This window comes from Hyla sarda, chromosome 9 (assembly GCF_029499605.1).
Source record: "Hyla sarda isolate aHylSar1 chromosome 9, aHylSar1.hap1, whole genome shotgun sequence".
Taxonomy (NCBI): domain Eukaryota; kingdom Metazoa; phylum Chordata; class Amphibia; order Anura; family Hylidae; genus Hyla; species Hyla sarda.
In genome coordinates this window covers 22,608,126-22,627,366 of record NC_079197.1, presented here as the reverse complement: position 1 = coordinate 22,627,366, position 19,241 = coordinate 22,608,126, and the positions used below count along the sequence as shown (strand labels likewise).

Here is a 19,241-nt window from a genome sequence, read left to right as displayed (position 1 = left end):
GCAGTGTTTCCCAACCAGGGTGCCTCCAGCTGTTGCGAAACTACAACTCCAAGCATGCCTGCACAGCCTTTTGGTTAGGAGTTGTAGTTTTGCAACAGCTGGAGGCACACTGGTTGGAAAACACTGCACTAAAAGTTGACTTCATAGATGAACCCATGAGTATGTTGCTGGAAATTAGGAGGAGACCTGCTTGAACACAGAGAGAACATACAAACTCCATGCAGATGGTTGGATCCGAACCAGAGACCCCGCTGCTGCTAAATAACGTCAGCATGACAGCCCTCTGAATACCAGGCTCCGCTCCCTATCTCATATCTATGGTCACGGCCAGGGCATCCAATTTGGATTTTAACCCATCCGATCCCACCGTTTTCCTCTTTCACTCCACTACCTTAAAGGGGTTCCTCACCCAGAGCTATCTTCCTCTACAGATGTCCTGACATAACTAAGGGAGGCTACATAGCTTGTTTTCTACTAGGCATAAAGAAGTAGCTGCAGGAGTGACCCTACTTCTAAATGGCATTCACATGTACAAGGGCACTCTATAAGTCATATGGGCCATTCTGCCATTTTGAGTAGCGGTCATGTGACCATAGAACTCTTGCTCCTCAGTGGTGGGTTGATATGTTGGGCGGGTCACTACTTTTTATTCTGTTCTCCTCCTAAACCCCTCCTCTCCATACACTCTCCCTAAACTCCTCCCTCTTCCCACCAAGAAGGGGCAGTGTATTAAAGGGGTACTCCCGTACCCCAGCCTTCTGAACATCCGGTTCAGAAGGCTTGGAGCAGTGGCTGTGGTCGCGATGTCACGGCCACGCCCCCTCCATTGATGTCTATGGGAGGGGGCGTGATGACCCCTCCAATAGACATCAATGGAGGGGGCGTGGCCATGACGTCGCAACAGCGCCCGCTGCTGCTCCAAGCCTTTGGAACCGGATGTTCAGAAGGCTGGGGCACGGGAGTACCCCTTTAAGGTCATGTGACGTGCCAACTACCTGGTGAAATAGGCGGAAGGTAGCCATTACCACTGAGAGCCATTAGGTTAAGATCACTGATGCAGTCATGTGACAACAATGAAACTAATTATCTGACCAATGGAGCGTCCATATGTGAGTGAGCATCCACCTTATAACAGCTACGACAGCTAATTCTTGTTTGTCCACAGAAAGCCTCTTTGATCCGCCAAGGTTAAAGGGGTTATATCCAAGATAAGAAATAGAGAAGAAAAACACAGCTACTTATTTCTAGAAATAGCGCCACTTTAGTCCTCAGTTTGTGTGTGGTATTACAGTTTAGTTCCATTGAAGTGAGTTGCAATACCACCCACAACCAGCGGACATATGTGGTGCTGTTTTCGGAAGAAAGCAGTTATGTTTTTTTTTTGTTTATAATTTTGGATAACCCCTTATCTGATGCTGAGGATTTAAAGCTGCAGATGTGAATATTTGATATTGAACTCAGCAGCTTCAAATACTGCGCATCAAATATGCGCCGGATGCTGTACATATGAGTACACCCTAAGCTGATCATAGAATGATCCATTGCTTAGATCTCAGTGATCAGCTGTAAACTGTAGGGTGATGGTCTGTAAACTGTGGACCTACAGCTGTTGCAAAACTACAGCTGTAGTTTTGCAACAGCTGCAGCTCCACAGTTTGCAGACCGCTGCTGTAGGGGAACCAAGCAGCAAGTGTCCAATTTTCCTGCAGCGCCAACTCCTGGCAAAATGAAGCATCACATAATTCTCCTTTAAAGGGTATTTGGAAATGCATACTCTAAGCCAGATAACCAATGTAATAAAGTGGTAACATATACCTTAGTGCACACGCATGTGGGGTTTACATGTAAAAAGCTGGAGATGTTTTATAAGTTCATCATGGTGTGTATATATATATATATATATATATATATATATATATATATATAGTGTGATCAAGATACATACAATATTTATATTCAATAATTTTATTCTTCTTATCTATTTATTTACTTAAATTAAGCTATTTTACTAATAGACCTTGAGAACCGATCCTGTATATATGTGTGTGTGTGTATGTATGTATATATATGTATATATATATATATATATATATATATATATATATATACACACACACATACACATACACACACACACACATATACATATATACACACACACACATATCTAGACCTCTAAACACATTAATATACATATATATATATATATATATTATTTTTTTTTTTTTTTCCCCCCCCCCCCCCCCCCCCCACACAATTTGGCAGCACTAATGTAACTTGTCAGAATTAAAAGCACTATTATATAGGAATTCTTAAATACTTTCCAAAACACATAAGCTCCAAGCTTCACGTTTACAGTCCACCAGTTTATTTTTGTTCCTCCGGTGTTACTTTTATATGGAAATCTACCACTCCACAGAAAAAGAAAATTTCCATTATAGAGCATGGCGAATAAGGCGCACACACACAATGGGAAGAAGGCCTGGTCTGCAGCTGCTATCCCCCTGCCATATAATGCTCCGAGCAGGCAATACTCAAGTCATGTCATGACTGCCTGCGCTGATGTGCCGGCCCTACGTGACCCCCGGGTCACAGTCAATATACATTTCTCAATAGGGATAGCCTGTCCTCTGATCAACACTCTCCCTGAGGCAGATAATGTTTCCAGAAATAGAAGCAAAGAACGAGTGCGGCTAAAACCTTGGCTAAATTAAATGGCCATAGACTAATGATATCTCAATTATAACACCACCATATACTGCAGTGTTTTCCAGCCAGGGTGCCTCCAGCTGTTGCAAAACTACAACTCCCAGCATGCCCGGACAGCCGAAGGCTGTTCGGGCATGCTGGGAGTTGTAGTTTTGCAACAGCTGGAGGCACCCTGGTTGGGAAACACTGTACTCTTTTTCTTTACATAGTTCAGCTAAAGGCTAGCCGGGCATGCTGGGAGTTGTAGTTTAGCAACAGCTGGAGGCACCCTGGTTGGGAAACACTGTACTCTTTTTCTTTACATAGTTCAGCTAAAGGCTAGCCGGGCATGCTGGGAGTTGTAGTTTAGCAACAGCTGGAGGCACCCTGGTTGGGAAACACTGATATACTGTTAGGCAGGCAACCCATCCAAGAAGTCTACAAAACTCTTCCATTGTTTGTGAAACTACAAGTCTCAGCATGCAATGACTACACGTATGCTTGAGCTTGGAGTTACGCAAAAATAAAAAAATCTGAAGTTGCGCGCAGCCTCACCCAACCGGTAGAGTTCCCAGCAGCCTTACGACACATGATATGAATGTAGTAACCTTTAACCATGTGGGCGCAGCTAAGCTGCTCCGTTACAACACGATCCTGTTCTTCAACTATGGAGAGGAGCGCTGCGCCGAAAACTGGCTCCTTCTAAAAATAGTGGGAGATGGCCCTGAGCAAAAAATGGTCTGGCTGATAACAGAAGGGGACAGCTTGTCACAGCCGTGTACAGGGTAAACTCTCCACGACACCACCTTTTTTGAGAAGACCACCCTATTCCCAGACCAGATTTTCAGTTTCATGTTCATTATGCATTCTTTAAAAGGCCACCCCACCTACAAGACCGCCTTTTCGTGCAATTTTTGACCGTCATTAGAGATGAGCGAACTTAACAGTAAATTCGATTCGTCACGAACTTCTCGGCTCGGCAGTTGATGACTTTTCCTGCATAAATTAGTTCAGCTTTCAGGTGCTCCGGTGGGCTGGAAAAGGTGGATACAGTCCTAGGAAAGAGTCTCCTAGGAATGTATCCACCTTTTCCAGCCCACCGGAGCACCAGAAAGCTGAACTAATTTATGCAGGAAAAGTCATCAACTGCCGAGCCGAGAAGTTCGTGACGAATCAAATTTACTGTAAGTTCGCTCATCTCTATCCGTCATCTCAAAGAAGTTTTACTGTAATATGAGTGGACATAGTGGGAAAAATCTTATTTTAAGGGGTTATCCAGGAATAGAAAAACAGCTAATGTCTTCCAAAAACAGCACCACCCCTGACCTCAGGTTGTGTGTGGTATTAAAGGGGTACTCCGGTGGAAATTATTATTATTTTATAATTTTTTTTTAAATCAACTGGTGCCAGAAAGTTAAACAGATTTGTAAAGGACTTCTATTAAAAAATCTTAATCCTTCCAGTACTTATTAGCTGCTAAATACTACAGAGGAAATTATTTTCTTTTTGGAACACAGAGTTCTCTGCTGACATCACGAGCACAGTGTTCTCTGCTAACATCTCTGTCCATTTTAGGAAATGTCCAGAGCAGCATATGTTTGCTATGGGGATTTTCTCCTACTCTGGACAATTCTTAAAATGGACAGAGGTGTCAGCAGAGAGCACTGTGCTCGTGATATCAGCAGAGAACTCTGTGTTCCAAAAAGAAAAGAATTTCCTCTGTAGTATTCAGTAGCTAATAAGTACTGGAAGGATTAAGATTTTTTTAATAGAAGTAATTTACAAATCTGTTCAACTTCCTGGCACCAGTTGACTTTAAAAAAAAAGTTTTTGACCGGAGTACCCCTTTAAAGCTTGGCTCCATTCACCATTCACTTTCATGAAACTGAGCTGCAATACCACACCCAACCTGGTGTGGTGTTTTTGGAAGAAATCAGCTCTGTTTTTCTAATCCTGGATAACCCTCTTAAAGGGGTACTCCAGTGAAAACATTTTTTTTTTTTTTTTTTTTTTTAAATCAACTGGTGCCAGAAAGTTAAACAGATTTGGAAATTACTTCTATATAAAAAAATCTTAATCCTTCCAGTACTTATCAGCTGCTGTATACTACAGAGGAAGTTGTGTAGTTCTTCTCAGTCTGACCACAGTGCTCTCTGCTGACACCTCTGTCCGTGTCAGGAACTGTCCAGAGCAGGAGAGGTTTGCTATGGGGATTTGCTCCTACTCTGGACAGTTACTGATACAGACAGAGGTGGCAATTGAGAGCACTGTGGTCAGACAGTAAAGACTCAACTTCAGCAGCTGATAACTACTTGAAGGATTAAGATTTTTTTTAACAGAAGTAATTTACGAATCTGTCTAAAACTTTCTGGAGCCAGTTGATATGAATTTTTTTTTTTCCCCACCAGATTACCCCTTTAAGTAAGACTGACCAGTTACTAAGGATGTGCTGTGGTTGTTAGACAGTGTATGTATATCAGTGTTTCCCAACCAGGGTGCCTCCAGCTGTTGCAAAACTACAACTCACAGCATGCCCGGACAGCCTTTGGCTGTCCGGGCATGCTGGGAGTTGTAGTTTTGCAACTGCAGGAGGCACCCTGGTTGGGAAACACTGATATAAAGGAACCGGTTTACTGCAATACCACACACAACCTGAAGACAGGGGTGGTGCTGTTTTTGGAAGAAATCAGCTCTTTTTTCCTAATGCTGGATAACCGCTTTAAAAGTTACAAATGTTGCACACTGCATTTACAGAAATTATTGAAGACAACCCCTGTTCCTATGTCTTACTAGAGCACATAGACATTGGAGAAGGGGGACCCTACAACCCCTCCTCCCCCCCCCCCCCCCAGGAGTCAAAAGGCTCAGTTTCAGCAGCTCCCATTTAGGTAGACATGGGCCGTTCTTCTATGAACAGATGGCTGTTCACGTGAGTGGCCGCCATGTAATACTACATTTACCCTGCAGATGACGCTGCGGGGGAAATGCCTGAACGACAAAGGCTTCCCCCAGAAAAATCAGGTGTTTGCTGAAGGGGCCAGATGTGGGATCTGTAACGATCCGCTGATCAGCTTATGGTCTACATTTCGTAAAGGGACTTTCTTATCGGGAGATTCCGGTATTCAAGAGCATTAATCTTATACTTAGATGTGCTCAGTGTGGAATATAAAAAAAAATAACAAAAAAAAAAAAAATACATACTTACCTGACTCCGATCCCCCACCGGTGCAGGGAGCTTCCTGTTCTCCCATCGGCACATAGAAAATGGCAACCCAACCACTGGCAGCAGTTTTCCCCTCCTAAGCATCCCTCCTGAACTGAGCTATAAGTAAAGCTATAAGGTTACTTTCACACAGGCAAGATGTGAATAACTGCACTACGACTTTCTCTAAGCCTCAGTCAGCGCAGGGGGGGGGGGGGGGGGGGGGGGGAATGCAGCCCTGAAGCTCCAATTGATTTCAAAAGGATTGTCCAGGATGAGAAAAACATAGCTATTTTCTTCTAGCAACAGTGCCACTTATGTCCTCAGGTTGTAAGTGGTATTGCAGCACTGTTCCATTGAAGTGAATGGAGCAGAATTGTAATACCACTCACAGCCTGAGGACGGGAGCGGTGCCGTTTATGGAATAAAGCAGCAATGTTTTCCTACTCATGGAAAACACCTTTAATCGATCCGCATGGAAAAGGGACAGCGTGTGTTTTTTGACATGAATATCGTCCTGTGTGAACCTTAAAGGGGTACTCCACCCTAAACATGTTATCCCCTATCCAAAAGGATAGGGGATAAGATGTCTGACCGCGGGGATTCCGCCGCTGGGGACCCCCACGATCTCGGCTGCGGCACCCAAGACATCCAGTGCACGAACTAGACATTGCACCAGATGACTGGCGATCTGGGGCGGCAGTCACGCCCCCTCCCATAGACTTGCATTGAGGGGGCGTGGCCGTGATGTCACGAGCGGGGCGCAGCCAAGACGTCATGAGCCTCCGGCGCTGCACCTGACGCTTCATATGAACGCCGGGTGCAGCAGGGAGATAGGGGATAAGATGTCTGGGGCAAAGTACCCCTTTAAATGCAGCCTCTTGTCCCCATTCTGGACACTCTTTCATAGTACAGTAAGATAAACTCAGGTGAAATACGCTGCGTAAGCGCTACGTGGGACTGTACCCTAATACTTCTCCCCAGTGATAAGACGACTGTCAGGACTGCAATAACGTCTTTGGTCTAGTGATATGTTAAAGGGGTACTCCGGTGAAAACCTTTTTTCTTTTAAATCAACTGGTGGCAGAAAGTTAAACATATTTGTAAATTACTTGTATTAAAAAAATCTTAATCCTTCCATTACTTATTAGCTGCTGAATGCTACAGAGGAGATTCCTTTCTTTTTGGAACACTGATGACATCACGAGCACAGTGCTCTCTGCTGACATCTCTGTCCATTTTAGCAACCATGCATAGCAGATGTTTTAGCTAAGGGCAGCATGGTGGCTCAGTGGTTAGTACTGCTGCCTTGCAATGCTGGGGACTTGGGTTCAAATCCCACTAAGGACAACAATAAATAAAGCATTATTATTATAATAACGTCAGCAGAGAGAACTGTGGTCGTGATGTCATCAGAGAGCATTCCAAAAAGAAAATAATTTCCTCTGTAGTATTCAGCAGCTAATAAGTACAGGAAGGATTAAGATTTTTTATTAGAAGTAATTTACAAATATGTTTAACTTTCTGCCACCACTTGATTTAAAAGAAAAAAGGTTTTCACCGGAGTACCCCTTTAAGCGAGAACGGATATCAGGGCAGACTAATGCAATTGTGCCATGATATCCAAACTGAATGTGCAACTACATTTAGGGAATAGCATGGCCTGACTGCTGCAACGCTACATTAAAACCCTTCTTAGCAGTCATCTCTGTGACAATCCCTTGTTGTAGTAAACGGGTTCCTAAATATCAGTGTTACCCAGCCAGGGTGTCTCCAGCTGTTGCAAAACTACAACTCCCAGCATGCCCGGACGGCCTTTGGCCGTCCGGGCATGCTAGTAGTTGTAGTTTTGCAACAGCTGGAGGCACCCTTATTGGGAAACACTGATATACATACACTGCCTAACAAAAATAGCATGTTAGCATGTAATGGACAGCACATCCTTAGTAACCAGGCAGTCTTACCTAAAGGGGGTTATCCAGGAATAGAAAAGCAGAGGTGATTTATCCAAACAACAGCACCATACCGATCCTCAGATTGTTTGTGGTATTGCATCTCAGTTCCATTGAAGTGAATGAAGCCAAGTTGTAATACCACACACAACCTGAGGACAAGTGTGGTGCTGTTTTTAGAAGAAATTTGCTCTGTTTTATCTGATTTCTAGATAACCCCTTTAGGCGAGCCATACATATTACAGTGTTGGTCGAAGTCAGCAATTTCTACTGGACGGGATGGCTGCCTAATGCATTCAGGGGTGTCTGAACTCTCCCCTGACCAAACACGTCAGGACAGATGGTTTGTGCATAGCTCTCTACGTGCTCGATCCTTTTGTTCTCAGAGACAAAAAGCCATGGCAGAGAAATTTTGCTCCCAGTTCTGCATTCAAACCACATGCACCCTCAGCCAAGCACAGCACGCATGTGTGAGGGGAAGCGGGAGAGACAGCTGAACAAGCTATCTCATATGTATGATTAGTGGTATTAAAGGAGTATTGTGGTGCAGGACACCTTTTCCCCAAGGATAGGGGATAAGGATTTGGTCGCGGGGGGTGCAACTACACCCCCCCCCCCCCTCGCACACACAAAGTGGTGACCAACACCCCTCCTCCATGTATCTCTATGAGAGAGGTGGAGATACACTAACACTGTATCTCCGGCTCTCCCATAGGGATTCCTGAAGGAGGCGTGTTGGCTGCCTCTTCGAGTGGGAGTCAATACGCTACGTTCCTGGGGAAAACTGGGGTGCTGTGCAGGAGATCGTAGGGATCCCAACAGTCAGACCCCTTGCAATCAGACACTTATCCCCTATTATTTGGATAGGGGATAAGTTGTCCTGCACCACAATTCTCCTTTAAAGGAAAACTGTCAGCTTGCTCCCCCTGTACTAACTAGCGGTACTGGCTGGTAGTGCGGGGGAGGCTGATCAGTTTGATGCCTGTCGTGCCCGGATCTGCCCCGCCGTTCTGCCGAAAACGTTCGGTTTTTCTGTATATCCTAATTAGGTGCTAACTGGCACTCTGACATCCGCGCCGCTAGTCCGCAGCGCCACCCGGCTCATCAATATTCCTCCCCTCCCTCCGCCTCTCCCTCTTCTCCCCCCTCTGTAATGAAGAGAGAAGGGGAGGAATATTGATGAGCTGGGCGGTGCTGCGGCCAGCGGCGCTGACGTCAGAGTGACGGTAACCCCGCCTGTGCCAGTTAGCACCGAATTAGCATAAACAGAAAATCGAAGATTTTGGCTGAACGGAGACGGATCTGGGCATGGTATGCATCAAACTGATCAGCGTCCCCCGCACTACCAGCCAGTAGCGCTGGTTAGTGCGGGGGGAGCAAGCTGACAGTTTTCCTTTAAGGCCTTCTTCTCAGCTGAACTGGCACTGGAAGGGCTGAGAAGGTGCATGTCTGGTTATTTCTGCCCTATCCTGAATGGAGCGAGTAGACCCTAGAATCGACTAACTTACCTGAGTAATAAATAAGATGCACTCCAGAAACATATAATCCTTGTGATTTTCATTCACAGCCTTCTCGTCCACAAAATGCCTGGGCTCCAGTGTGGAATGATCTGCAGAGACATGGACCAGATGTTAAGCGCTGTCCTCCAAGTAAGGGACATACTAGTGACATGACAAATAGAAGAGCCGTGTCTATGTGGGACAGCACCGGCGGTTACCAGGTAAATCAACGTAAGGCACATTGATTTACAAAACTGCACGGGGTCCCGACTGTCCTGAGGATAACAAGTCATGCAGAAAGGTCAACCGTCCTGCAACCGTGAACTTTTTACCTACAAGCTGAGCGCTGCCCCATAAAAAAGGTAGAAACTGGAAGTCATCCAGGCCCCAGACCCCTTGGCTGCCAGCAGGCTCCATCCTGTAGGTTTTCTGTAGCTTCCTCATGACCTCAAGGTAACTGTGGGGACACAGGGCAGAAGATGAAAAATAAAAGTCTTTACCGTAATGCATCATGTCAGGATCAATTCAGTATCATTCAGATCCAGAGCAGGTCCCACATATAGCCCACCATAGCCTGGCTATCCTTCCTTCCTACCGCACTAAACCTAGTCTTTTGGATCTGCATTAATGTTCTGTAACTATTTGATTACTCTATGTCAGTGTTTCCCAACCAGTGTGCCTCCAGCTGTTGCCAAACTACAACTCCCAGCAAACCTAGACAGCCAAAGAAATTTAGTTTTGCAACGCTGCTCTATAGAGATGTGCTGTCTGTACATCCCCCTTCCTCTTTAGAGAGGGGTATCCAACCACAGCACTTGCAGCTGCTGCAAAACTACTACTTCCAGCATGCCCAGACAGCCTTCGGCTGTCTGGGCATGCTGGGAGTTGTAGTTTTGCAACTGCCGGAGGCACACTGGTTGGGAAAAACTGCTTTGCAGAGGAACAGGGACGTATAGACAGCACATATCTATAGAGTATGCTGGGAGTTGCAGTTTTGCAATGCTGCTCTATAGATGTGTTGTCTGTAAGTCTCTATTCCTCTACAGAGACTGTCTGGGCATGCTGGGAGTTGTAGTTTTGCAATAGCTAGAGGCACGATGGTTGGGAAACACTGCTCTGTATGTAGAGAAAGGGTGGACATACAGACAGCAAATCTCTATAGAGTAGTGTTGCAAATCTTCAACTTTTTGGCTGTCCGGGCATGCTGGGAGTTGTAGTTTTGCAACAGTTGGAGGCACCCTGGTTGGGAAACACTGCTTTGCAGAGGAACAGGGACTACAGACTCTATAGACATCTCTATAGAATATGCTGGGACTTGTAGTTTTGAAACGCTGTTCTGTAGATGTGTTGTCTGTAAGTCTCTATTCCTCTACAGAGTCTGTCTTGGCATGCTGGGAGTTGTAGTTTTGTAACAGCTAGAGGCACAGTGGTTGGGAAACACTGCTCTGTAGAGGAAGGGGGGGGGGGACATGCAGACAGCCTGGCTGTCAAGGCATGCTGGGAGTTGCAGTTTTGCAAGAGCTGAAGGCGCACTGGTTGGGAAACACTGCGCTAAGGGTCAACTTTATAGATGAACCCATCAGCATGCTGCTGGAGATTAGTAGGAGACCCGCACAAACATGAAGAGAACATACAAACTCCATGCAGCGAGTTGTAGTTTTGCAATGCTGCTTTATAAGTATGCGCTGTTTGACAACCAGGGTGCCTCCAGCTATTGCAAAACTACAACTCCCAGCATGACTGGATGGCCACTGGCTGTTGGAGCATGGTGGGAATTGTAGATTTGCAACAGCTGGGGGCACGCTGCTTGGGAAACACTGCTCTAGGTTTTCAGCCACTTTCAGCTTGGCAGAGAATGACTGTAGTGATGTATGTCCCCCACGACCACTGTTTTATTTCACATGTTTCCAGCGCTGAAGGATCAAATACAGTGACAACCACCGCTCCAAACACAAGTGCTCCCATCTATTGTCACTGAAAACGAGGAGAAACTGAGATCTCTTACCCTGGAAGGAGACCCAAAAAGAGTGGAAATGCCAATGAAGACATTTACACTAACTGGCTCCATACTAAGAACTGAAGTGTTACACCAGCTAAGAAGCTGCCTTAAACCATTACTGACTGTAAGCTCCAAGGGCGAGGTATTAGGCTGCATTCACACCACGTTTTTTGCAATACATTTTCCGTATCAGGTTTTTGATGAAAAACGGATACCTCAAAACCGGACTAAACTGTATGAAAACGCGTGTACATAGTTTAACCCATATATAGTTTTTAAAAATGATGTCTGTTTGCATCTGTTTTTAAGAAAAAAAAAAGTATACGTTTTTAACTTTTCATTCCATTATGAATAAAGTTTTACCTGTTTGATTGAAATTCAAAGAAAAAAAACTGTGCAAAGTCAAAAACCGTATGGTGAAAAGCGGATGGAACCCTCCGCACATACGGTTTATCTACAGTTCCCTTTGACTCCCATGTTAAAAAAAAAATTGTATACGTTTCAATACGGTTTTTCACCCGGACCAAAAACCGTGGTAGGCTACGGTTTTGGATACGGGAAAAAAAACGGACAAAACCGTACAGGATGCAAAACGGACACAACCTGATGCATCGTTTGGGATACGGTTTTCAATGGAGAGTCAATGCATGCGGTTTTCAATATGGTTGCGTACGGTTTCAAATTGAAAACGTATACGGGAACTGTATTGCAAAAACGTGGTGTGAACCCAGCCTTACCTATAGTCAGTTCTTCTGCACACAGACTCTGATCACCTCCAGGTTTCTCTTACCGATTAAACACTTTGAAGACAATGGCGAGCTGGTCGTCCCCGTGCAAAACCTCAATCTTACACAGGCAAAACAGGAAAGCAGCAAATGCAGCTTCATGTCCTAGGGGGGGAAAAACAGGTTGTGTTAAGGCAGCAGTCTGTAATCTGTGGCTCTCCAGCTGTGAAGCTAGAATTTCCAGCATGCATAATGGGAGTTGTAGTTCCACAACAGCAAGAAGTTGTCAGATTTTTATGTTTACACAGAACTGTGGCTGCTGCATCACATAAGCTGCAACAAACCTGTGTGTTATTGGCAAGGCAGCCATGTTTATTTGGTTAATGTGGATCATTTCCTATATCTAGATTTCCCCTACTGGTGGGATATCATTGCCACTGAGGAATTAGGTTCTCACTTCTAGGGCCTGTTCACATGGCGGAATTTCCAAATGAAATCTGTTGGAAAAATTCAGCTCGGAAATTCTGTTGCCATAGAGTCCTATTGTTTTCAAAAGGATTTTGCTGCACCAAGCACATGGCCCACTTTCCCCGGCAGAAATATCTGCCATGGAAATTCCGACTCCACTCTCCACAGAATGAATTGACATGTCAATTCTTAATGCGGAATCCGCTCAGAAATGCATTACTGTTTATGGAAACGGCTTATTTCCGAAGGGTCCTTGTACTGACTGATGAGTTGGCGCCTGCTGCGGACGGAATTCTTCCATGTGGCCTTAGGATGTGTTCACATTGCAATGTCTATTCGGCATTCATGTCAGGAAAGCTCCCAGTCAAACACATCCAAAGGGTCTCATTCAGCCGATTGTAAAAAGAGACTACAAAACCAACCTATATTATAGGATCCGAACCTATCCAGCCATACAAAACGACCGCTCCCTGATTCCATATACCGTATATACTCGAGTATAAGCAGAGTTTTTCAGCACGATTTTTTGTGCTGAAAACGCTGCCCTCGGCTTATACTCGAGAGAACTCGCTGCCTGTCAATCCCTTCTCAGTGGTCTTCAACCTGCGGACCTCCAGATGTTGCAAAACTACAACTCCCAGCATGCCTGGACAGTGGCTGTCCGGGCATGCTGGGTGTTGTAGTTTTGAAACCTCTGGAGGTCCGCGGGTTGAAGACCACTGCAGCCTTCGTCATCATTCAGCGCCCCCCCCCCCTTGTTTTGTACTCACCTCCCCTCGGCGTGAAGTTAGGGTGAGCTGGTCTGGGCCATCTATGCTGCAGGGACAGTCTGGTGGGGATGGTTAGTCGTTGCGGGCTGTCCATTTTCACCGGGGGGCTCTCTTCTCCGCTCCGGGCCCGGCCCCGGACTAGTGACGTTGCCTTGACGACGACAAACAGGGACGTTGCGCAGGAACGTCCCTGTGCGTCGTCGTCAAGGCAACGTCACTAGTCCGGGGCAGGCCCAATTCGCGGAGAAGAGGGCCCCCAAGTGAAAATGGACAGCCCGCGACGACTAACCATCCCCACAGCCGATGGCTGTCCGGGCATGCTGGGAGTTGTAGTTTTGCAACATCTGGAGGTCCGCAGATAGAAGTCCACTGATGAAGGGATTAACAGGCGGTGATGATGAAAGGGGGGGGATGATGACGGGGATCTGGATGATGACATGGGGGGGGGGGGATGATGTATTTCCCACCCTAGGCTTATAGTCGAGTTAATAACTTTTCCTGGGTTTTTGGGGTGAAATTAGGGGCCTTTGCTTATATTCGGGTCGGTTTATACTCGAGTATATATGGTATGACTAATTCGCCCACAAGGCTTCCTATGTTTACCATTGTGATTTATATAATTAGGTGGCATGACAGTAACTAAGGCTCTGTTCACATCAGGTCTGAGCCCTCTGTTGGATGCAAGAGAATTTCCTAGTGCATACCTCAATCAATAAATACATTATATATATATATATATATATATATATATATATATATATATAAATTTATTTTATTTTATTATTATTATTTATTAATTGTTACTTCTTTGGCATTGATTGGGCAAATGGAGCATGATTGGTGCATTTGGTGTGCGATGGCACATAGGCTGAATGTAGGGTATAACATAATGAAAAACAAGCCCTAGACTGACTACACAGGTCAGAACACTGACTTCTTGGCATCCTCTCCTGGCCGCCATGTTGTATATAGACACCAGACACAACGACCCGCCTCTCCTCGTGCCCGGACTTACTGCCTATAGGCCACCTAACCCATCTGCAACCTTTCCTGCCTCCCCAACTTCCTTCCCACTTCTGCCCCCCTCCAAAAGCTTCCAGTTCCTGTGCCTCAAATAGCATCTTTTAATGGCTCGTAACCACTTCCCGGCCACCAGATGGCACGAAAGGATGGACGGCGTCACTGTGCGCACACACTACCGCCCTGACCTTAACCAGTACTCCAGCTTCCTGCCTGGTATACACACACACATATACATATATATATATATATATATATATATATATATATGTTTCTATCAAGCTCTACAGCCCCTTTCCTTCTCAAAAAGACTGGATCCTGTGTTCTGCATAGAGAATAAGGCACAATATGCCCTGCCAATCAAAAGGCTTGCTGAGACTTTTAGTTCTACAGGAATACCAAGGGTTAAAACTAGTAAGAGCTGAAAGAATTTACAGATTGTTACAGGGGTGACCGAGGCGGCTGAACTTCTTATTTTCTACACTGGAGAGATATGCGCCTGCCGCTAGAGGTATTAGGCGTACGTGAGATTTGCTCCATGCTGCTCGCACATCTCGCATGTCTACCAGCGGCCCCTGGAACACGTGCGACTGATGCTGTCACCCCATGGAGTTACAAGACACAAACCGTTTTAGAGTGACTAACAGAGAACAAGAAATGATGTAAGGGAGAGGGGGGGAAAAAAAAATGACAGCACAGGAAGAAGTGGGCTCCATCGCTGTGAAAACCACTGCAGGCATCGAGCAGGGAACGTACTGCTGCAGCAACAGGACACCCTAGTGGCGCAATGCGGAATAGCAAGCAAGTTTCGCTAACCGAGCCGCTACTATTGTGCTGTGCCACGGGCATTGTTCTGGTTTTGTTTAGTGACAACTGACCGTCTTTTACAGATCTGTCATCTGCATAAACGTTCGTCCGGGGATATTTGTGCATGTAAGACCATAATATGCGACACCTAAACTTCATCCGACTTCATTATCCTTTATAAATAGGTCTTATATGGGAATCGGATAACAGACATTACCTGTGCCGTAGTCAATGCGGGTCGAGTTCCCCACGGATTCCTTCAGATATACCGCCACCTCGGGCACCGCCGCACTCAGCGCTGGAGGGATCACTGTGGAAACCAGATTCTCGGCTTCCTATGGAGAAGAATCGGTGTTAGGGTCGCGCATGTTTACAGCTTATGTAGAATACTGCACCTTCTATCAGCAAATTACAACTGGTAGGATAGTGGGTTCAAGGGTACAAAATAGGTCCGTCCAAGGGGGGCATACGGTCTATAGACTCAGTCTTAGTTGCTCCTATGCACAGCAGGGGCTCTCCAGCTGTTGCAAAACTACAACTCTCATCATGCCCTGACACCCTTCGGGTGTCAGGGCATGATGAGAGTTGTAGTTTTGCAAAAGCTAAAGAGCCACGGGTTGGGGAACACAGGGCAAGGAGCAAGACCCCAACTGAGGCTGACCAACCCCACTCCCTCCTATATACAAGCAGCACAATGTTATAGGGAACCAAGCGACGGAATTTTCCACTCTGTATCCCATTGCTTTCAATTGGGATTCTACTGCACCGTGCACACAGCGGAATTTCTGAGGCAGACATTTTGGAAAAGTCAATTCTTTCGGAGGAATCCGCTCGGGAAATGCTTTGCCGCCCCATGGAGACGGCGCATTTCTGAGCGGTCCTAGTGCCTTAGAGATCCATTTTCTATCACTATCACTAAAATGACATTACAGTAGAATCTCCTAGTAGCCAACACTAACGGGGAATTTAAATAAAAAGTGTCCGCTACTGAGAGATGTCCCCTATTGGGAAAAAAGGCTAAGAAATCTTCCCAAATAATAGAATACTGTCCTGTACTCACTCCAGAGTGTAGTTACCTATAAAACATGATAAAAAGCAATATTACAGTAGAATCTCCCAGTGTTGTTTAATCTCCCCTTATCCCCATTTCATACGCGCCCACCTTTTATACCCTGCGCCATCTTATTCCCCCATGCATTGTGCCAAATTATCCTCCCCTTACCCCCTTGTGTCACATCATTTCCTCTTGATCCCCCCTGTGCCATTTCATTCCCCCTTTATTACCCTTTGCGTAAATTCATCATCCACCTCTTTATGAAGGGGCACAGGGGGATAAAGGGGGGATGAAATGGCACAGGAGGGGGGAAGAAATAGCACGGGGGGGGGGGGGGTGAATTTGCACAGAGGGCAATAAAGCGGGAATGAAATAGCACAGAGGGGGATCAAGAGGAAATGAAGTGTCACAGGGGGTAATAAGGGGGGGGGGGGGAATGATTTGGCACAGGGGAAATAAAGTGGCATGGGGGGGGGGGGGGAGATCAGGGAAGGGAGGGGGGTGAATGATATGGCGGCGGACATACAGAAGCAGGAGACCGCAGTTTAAATATTGGTCTTCTGCGCTAGGGCTTCTGCAGGGGGGTACAGTGGGGGCCAGGGCCCCTTACTGGGGTATTGGCTGTACCCCCTGATGGCGGCCACATGTGCAAGGTAGGGCCAGGACATAAGCCTGATTGTCCCCTAATGGGAGTGTTTTGTCCCCTAATGGGAGTGGTTTGTCCCCCTAATGGGAGTGGTTTGTCCCCCTAATGGGAGTGGTTTGTCCCCCTAATGGGAGTGGTTTGTCCCCCTAATGGGAGTGGTTTGTCCCCCTAATGGGAGTGGTTTGTCCCCCTAATGGGAGTGGTTTGTCCCCCTAATGGGAGTGGTTTGTCCCCTATTGGGAGTGGTTTGTGAACTATTGTCCCCTATTGGGTGTGTCCTCGTCCGCTATTGGTAATGTCCCCTATTCGGAGGGGGCAAATACATTAAGCCTTATGGAACACTGTCCGCTATTGGGAGGTGTCTGCTAAGGGAGATTTTACTGTACTATGTAGCACCAAGGTGTACAACATGTATAAGCGATTCCCAAATAAAATTACAAGAACCAAACTTAGGGCCAGGTTACACGTATAGGCACCACTAATGTGTACCCTGCTTGCCGATGCTATTAATGTAAGACAAGGTAAACCCTAACTGCTGGATCTATACGCCAATGTATACAGACCAGTGTGAGTGCTTTGTCTATAATAGAGGGGGGAGGAGAGGACGCTGCACCCGCCCCATGGTGTACATGAAAATCTGAATTCATTCACTTAGTCGCTCCCATAACATACTGAGTTATACAAGACCACCAGAGCTCCTACTGCTGCCTCAGGTACTGGCCCTGGTCTTCAGATCACTTAGGGGGCTCTATACCAATGGCGTATATCTGTCTTCTAATGCTGATGCCCCCATGCATGTGTATAAGGCTACATTCACACTACTGTTGCGCCCCATCAAGAACGGATGTCAAACTTTTTCTCTTTTTTTTTTTTTTTTTTTTTTAGTTTGACGGCCGTCATTTTGACGGGGCACAATGGGCAACAGCGGGTCCCGATGGTCCCCATTATAATCAATGGGGGTCTTTTGGGTGCCGCTGTTTTTCAGGGGGAGTAGCAGGAGAAAAAGACAGCGCAAGCAGTATTTTTTTCTCCCGCCATTCTCTCTGGCAGCCCCGACAGCCATCACACTACCTTAGTTAGCCTTAGTTAGGCAGCGACACTTTGCACAATGTGCCCAATTTGGGCCGTAATAAAGCAAAATAGGGCATGTCCGTTGTATTGTTGGCAACCTGGCATGAAATCCTTGTCGCTGCACTTGCAACATAACTTGTCACGAATGTCTTCCTGCGGTTCCCACCTGATCCAGCTTGGCGTACCAGGTTCGAAATGCCTTGTTGCCGAAACGGGACGGCTGGTCTATGGGGGGCGTTTCGTCGATCCAGCGATCTAAGGTGTCCAGTAAGACCATCAGCTTCTCTATTGCCTGTGTGGGGACCAAACATAGGACTTAGTCATGTGATTTCTAGGCTGCAATAATAATCTCCATTACTGCTCAATACCAGCAAGTGCCATACAGGAAGAATGTGTCTGTGACCGTTTCCCACATTTACTGAAAATTTTATGTTTTATTTATTTTTTGCTTTTTGGGGGGGGGCTTTTTCCATCACTTAACCCCTTTCCCTCCTGTATCCAGGACTTCTCCCATTCTGCACCCATCCTTTCGAACTACCTTGCATTAAATCTGCAGCTTTGAATCTCCTTTCCTCTAGGAGTCTTCTATCAGATCATCATAGTACGACCGCAATGACTATTTGTGGGGCCACATACAACCACATCTGCTCAAAGACATCACTTCAGTTTTGCTGTTTTTAAAGTTTTGTTGAGTTGTCTTTGTTCCCAGTACCATTCTTGTCCATTGGCCTATCTGGTATAGCAGCTTAGCTTTATTCATTTAAATGAGCTGCAATACCACATACGGCCTGTAGATGTAAGTGGCACTGTTTCTAAAAATAAAAAGACGCCACTTTAAATGCACTTTAAATGAATGTTGGCACAGACACTGAATTTTTGTACATTCCCTTGGTCTTTGACAATATCAGATCAGGGTGCCTCCAGCTGTTGCGAAACTGCAACTACCACCATGCCCAGACAGCCAAAGAGTTGCAGTTTTTCAATGCTGCTCTATAGAGATGTGCTGTCTGTACGTCCCTCTTCCGCTACAGAGCAGTGTTCTGCAACCAAAGTGTCTCCAGCTGTTGCAAAACTACAACTCCCAGCATGCCCGGACAGCCAAAGGCTGTCCGGGCATGCTGGGAGTTGTAGTTTTGCAACAGCTGGAGGGACACTGATTGGGTAACACTGCTCTGTAGAGGAAGAGGGACGTACAGACAGCACATCTCTATAGAGCAGCATTAAAAACTACAACTCCTAGCATGTCCAATCAGCCAAAGCCTGTCCGGGCGTGCTGGGAATTGTAGTTTTGCAACAGCTGGAGGCACCCTGGTTGGGAAACACTGCTCAACGGCCCTGTT

General features: G+C 46.0%; 1 protein-coding gene across 2 annotated transcripts in view; it reads right to left on the bottom strand.

Annotated features, from left to right (window-relative positions):
• Positions 1-19,241, bottom strand: part of PTPA (protein phosphatase 2 phosphatase activator) — a 78,656-nt gene that overhangs the window by 31,504 nt on the left and 27,911 nt on the right. For both annotated transcript variants that reach the window (XM_056538777.1, XM_056538778.1), the window contains exons 4-8: positions 18,068-18,193; positions 15,348-15,465; positions 12,131-12,230; positions 9,674-9,798; positions 9,351-9,451 (exon numbers count right to left, since the gene is read on the bottom strand). In XM_056538777.1, the coding sequence (XP_056394752.1) occupies positions 9,351-9,451; positions 9,674-9,798; positions 12,131-12,230; positions 15,348-15,465; positions 18,068-18,193 (570 nt within the window). The remainder of the gene's footprint in view (positions 1-9,350; positions 9,452-9,673; positions 9,799-12,130; positions 12,231-15,347; positions 15,466-18,067; positions 18,194-19,241) is intronic.